General features: G+C 37.4%; 1 protein-coding gene across 2 annotated transcripts in view; it reads left to right on the forward strand.

Annotated features, from left to right (window-relative positions):
- The first annotated feature begins 3,289 nt into the window (after positions 1-3,289).
- The window catches only part of LOC107704214 (uncharacterized), an 84,194-nt gene continuing 82,082 nt past the window's right edge, over positions 3,290-5,401 (forward strand). For both annotated transcript variants that reach the window (XM_016507099.1, XM_016507100.1), the window contains exon 1: positions 3,290-3,426. In XM_016507099.1, coding sequence (XP_016362585.1) covers positions 3,352-3,426 — 75 coding nt within the window. In that variant the 5' untranslated portion in view covers positions 3,290-3,351. The remainder of the gene's footprint in view (positions 3,427-5,401) is intronic.

The following is a 5,401-nucleotide window of genomic DNA, read 5'->3' on the forward strand; positions in this document are numbered from 1 at the left end:
TATATATATATATATATATATATATATATATATATACACACACACATGTATACAAAGTTTATTTTCAAAACGCCACATTAAAAAAGAAAATGAACTGACTGCCGTGTGTTATTCTCCACATATAGCATGTTCTGAACCCTAAACACATTTTGTCACAAAAGCATCGCAAATTCACATTTTACAGCAGAAACCGACAAGCGCCCTTGTTGTTTGTGAACAGAACCCGATATGTCCTTTTTAGCGAATCAGTGTACAGTATTGAGGTCAGATGACAAGGTTGTTAGTCACTTCAAAAAGACGCGCTAACTGAGAGGAGTTTTGTCAAAGCTAACTAAAAGTGATGGATAATTTCGATTAACTTGATGAACCCGTGATATCTTCAGGGCGTAAAAGGAAAATAAAAGCTGAAACTTTTTCACAGAACCTTGCTAAAGCCGCATTAACGATAGGGCTATGCGGGACTGAAGCCCCAGAGCAAGGAGGGGGCCTGTGATTGGCTGTGGAGTAGATTGACTGGCCATTGGCAGCGCCGATCGCCAAAGCCCCACCACGCCCCCCATTTATTAGCGCTATTATTTAGTAGAGCTTTTCCGTAAATTCCATGCATTACCATTAGCCTGTTGAAACGTCACCTTTGAATTTGGTTTAACAAAAAAATTCATTCATTCTGTGAATTAATTCTTTTACTTTTGAACGACCTGTACATGTACCTATCAGGTGATTGCTGTGCCTTACTCTTCACTTTGTTCTGGTTTAATCTGGAAATGGTCATGCAAAGAACAATCTTCCATAAGTACAAATGTCATCTATTCTAAAAAAAAAAAGTGAGATGGGGGCTATTCTAAAAAAAAGTGAAAACTTGAGTTTGTCAGTAAAATCCCCAGCTGTCAGGTTATTTTACTAAAATGATGATGGGGTGGAAGTGATGTAAGCTTATCATTTAAATGCATTTTAAGCATTGTGGTTTAACACCAAATCAGCTGAAACTGATTAACAACCCCCTCTGCTACTTAACTGACCAGATCAATATCCCAGGAGTTTAAAGGGGCCATATGATGCTGCTAAAAATAACATTATTTTGTGTATTTGGTGTAATGAAATGTGTTTATGCGGTTTAAGGTTAAAAAAATACATTATTTTCCACATACTGTACATTATTGTTTCTCCTCTATGCCCCGCCTTTCTGAAACGTGTCGATTTTTACAAAGCTCATCGGTCTGAAAAGCGAGGTGTGCTGTGATTGGCCAGCTATCCAGTGCGTTGTGATTGGCCGAATACCTCAAGTGTGTGACGGAAATGTTACACCCCTCACATACTCTTGATGCCGTGTCCAACATTAAAACCCATTACAAACGAGGCATTTGTTGCATCCAGTGGGGACATAATTACGGATTATAATGACTTATACTGTCTTTTTACGCGTTGCATCGCGCCGCGTAAACATAAAACCATGTCTGCATTAGTGATCGGAGAAATGACAAAAAACAAGCTCTACTCTACACTGCTCAAAACTCACGTTTGGACTCGCATTTTGGCAGCAACAATAAAGTTACTCCTTCTTTCTTTGCGTGAACATTTGGGCGGTGTTTTGCAAATCTTCCCAAACAGTGACGTAGACATGTGGGGGCGTGTTAGAACGAGCCGTTTTGGGAGGGTGTGGATGAGTCTTAACTTTTATAAAAAATATCTCTTTGGGTTTGAGACTTTAGTCTTTGCAACTTTAGGGATCTTATCTATTCACGAACAGCTTGTAACAAGAAATTAAAACTTGAAATTGCATCATATGACCCCTTTAATTGACTTGATGCTATACTCTGATTAAAAAGTGAAAACTACACTGCTCAAAAAAATTAAAGGAACAAAGAAGTGTTTGCTTTTTCAAGATGTGTGTGACGTTTTACATGTTGTCTGTGTGTTTTGTGGTTTTGTGTGTAGAGTTTTGAGAAATGAAGCCATAGTTTCAAAAACTGTGTGTAAGCATTTTGAAAAAAACTGTAAAATAATCCTTATCAGCTCTTTTAAGCTGCTGTTGTAGCAGGAGTAGAGGCTTTACACTGTATTTAAAGTTTGGAACATTAGGTCTTCATTTCTGTCATGCTGTGTTTAAGCATCTGTAAAAAAGATAAGAATGAGCCATGATTTTGGTATGGGGTAAGCTTGTGTGAAAAAAAGAACATTTAAGCATTTTAGAAACCTGTTAATTGACAGAATAGTGTGTGAAAACAGCATGGACTGTGTTAATGGTATGGTCACAACAGACGGATGTTGTGCTAATTGTGTTTAGAGTTTTGGAAATGTGATTATAGATTGGACAAAGGGATGTTAGCAATTGAAAAAAACTGTAACGCGCATTTGCCAAAATGAATTCTGCCCTGCTGCTTAATGTGTCTGAATGGTTAAATTTGTTTTTAAAGCAAGGGACATGCAAAGAGTTCCTCAGGGGCAGGGGCTCATATGTATAAAAAAGGGGCATGCACTCCTTTATAAATCATAGCTATAACATCAACAAAAGAATCACTAAAACCAAACAATTTTAAAACATTTTTTAAAAATTGTTCAATTATGATGTCGAAAACTTTGTAAAAGTCATGATAAAGAATAAGACTTTGAGAGTGCACAGAGTGATCATAATCCAGCAAATCCAGGACTAATATTATTACATTCGGAGCAGGCTTTTAGAAATCTTGTCTGTGTGTTTTTATTTCTTTTTCTTATTTGTCTTTTAGAAATAATACAATCAAGATCACAATGAAGTGCTTAGACACTTTACATAACACTGCCATCTAGTGGCATATATGGGTTTAGGAATGAGAAAAATCCAGTTTCATTACCAATGGATAATGTATTCTTTATACAAATTAAGTACAGGGCCTTTCATAATAATAATCATAATAATAATACTAATAATAATAATTGAAAGGATTGCCTTGCAGGTTTCTTAACATGATCATTCTTTACATCATTCTTACAACATGATGATTCTCGCAACGTGGCATATTATTAAAGTAGGTATACCATACCAAGTTAGAAGCATAAAGGTCACCATGGAAATTGTGATAAAGATATCTAAATTGGATTCAATCTTTTTAAATAACACAATGATTAGGCTATTTTAAAGCACAAACGGAACGTTCCATAAAAGATCCTGTCTTTCCCGACAGATGTAAAGAAAAGCTAAACACAAACGAGTTTGCTCTGGAAGTGAAACTAAGAGTATGTCAGACTTCGTCACTGCGCATTTGGCTTGAGACAGCAGCGACAATAAAAATAGAAAGTGAAAGTGAAAGTCTTGTTGGCAAACAAACCCTCAAATGTTCGCGGAGCTCGTGCTTATATTAATATAACACAATAATGGATACATTCACCGGGAGAACTTCAGACAGGAGGGACACGCGTACAGAGGATCCCGTTCGCGGCAGTGAAAAGGTATGAATGATTCATTACGCGCTTGAGCTCCGGCAGCACGGTCAGCACAAGCGGGCATCTGTTCTAGGGCTCAGAAAGTGACTGCATGCTCTCTGATAGCATATAATCCCAGAAACCACACCTTACAGAAACAGATCGTTAGTTCATGCTTTAGAAGTTGTGTTACTTCAACCGTTCATTATTACCACATACATTTACGTTTCTGAGCGCTGCGCGTGGAGATCTAATACACTTCAGTTTACACCTTCCTGTTTAAAATATCGTAGAACGCACAATAAATATGAACATCAAAATTGTGCGTCATTTCACTGCGTTCTGACTCTATCAATCGCTTATAAACAAAACGGGTCTGCAGCTGGTTATTGGCAGTGTTGCCAACTCTCCAAGACAAATAAGCAAGCACAGCTTCAAAAACAAGCCCAATTTTATTAGATTATTTATTATCATAAATATTATTTATTATCAATTGATTATTATCAATAAATGAGCCTGCAACACAGTAAACTGAAACCACTCAAGAGTTTGAAGAGCAAAAACAGAAGTTATTTTTCAAAAATCATCAAATTGCAACAAAGCGGGAGGGCACACACTATCTGCGAGTAGAATAGTTTTGGAGATGGAATAGGAGAATATAACAAGACAAGAGCATTAAGGGGGAGCTTTAATATAGCCACATATTTAAACTCGAACCATATGTATCTACTAGTAGTATTACCAGGGCCGGTGTCTTCATTAGGGCGACGCACCACCAAACTGTGAAAGGGATTTTTTCTATCACATTCAGCCACAGCTGTCACTGTTCTAGGCTGTTTGTTCTACCTCTGGATATATAGTCCAATCAGAGTCAAGTCACGATGTGGAGTACCGCCCCTTTTTGGGCGATCTCTCTCTGGCCGAGAATCACCCGACTGTTCTCATAGACTTCCATACAATTATTTTTTTTGTTCGAGCTGCAGGCACTGCAGTGCAATCTCTATGAGTTCTGGGAGGGAACGTAACCTTAACTCGTGCAGCGACTGGTGGGAACAAACATACCTCTATTAATAAGAAATATGAAGTCAGGACTAGTCTGTATGGGCTGAATAAAGCAAACCAGTATTTTACCAGTGAAGTTTAGATGGAAGACGATCAGTGTTGGGCAAGTTACTCTGAAAATGTAATCAAATTACTGATTACTCATTTTAAAAGTAATCACGTTACTGTTCTGATTACTTTATTTCAAAAGTAATTAGTAATTAGTTACATTACTAGTTACGTTACTTTTTTCTCCATGAAATTTATGAAATCCCAGCATACACACTCCTGATAAGTATTTGTTATTAAAGCATCAACATTCACAGAACACTGTTATTTTTAACTAAAGCAAGCGGCTGCTGCGTGCATGGTTTGGCAGAATACCAGCAAAGAGCGCTGCATTTATAATCTCTAAAAGACATCTCAGGTCATCGCAATCTCACAAATCTCTGTTATAACACAATAAATATATGCATAATGAATCTGTCATAATGTCTACAATTCGTGTGTTATAATGAGAGGATTCGTGAGCACGCAGATTTCAGCACTGCATCGACGCTGCAAACACCTGTTATAGCCTAAATAGAAACTCTGCATATACTTGCACCTGTTAATCGTTTATATTGTATATTAGTTCATGTTGCTTTTGTGCAATAGATGAATAACAATTTATTTGTTTTAGATCTTTTATGTTTAGATATTTCCATTTTGCGGGAGTCCCGTGAATCATTTTATTCTCCCGCATCCCGCACACACATGAGTGTCTATAGATGCGGGAGAATAAAAAATATATAATATATATAAAATATATATATAATAAAATATATATGTATACCCGCCCGCAGCAGCACTCGCCCATCTTCTCTCGCGCCGCACTCTGTTGCGTCGGGTCTCGCGGGAGCAGGGCACTTGACTCGACAGTGCGTGAGCTACATCCTTTTTACAATCTCTAGATTATAAA

The sequence above is a fragment of the Sinocyclocheilus anshuiensis genome, unplaced genomic scaffold (genome assembly GCF_001515605.1).
Source record: "Sinocyclocheilus anshuiensis isolate Anshui unplaced genomic scaffold, SAMN03320099.WGS_v1.1 scaffold1686, whole genome shotgun sequence".
Taxonomy (NCBI): Eukaryota; Metazoa; Chordata; class Actinopteri; order Cypriniformes; family Cyprinidae; genus Sinocyclocheilus; species Sinocyclocheilus anshuiensis.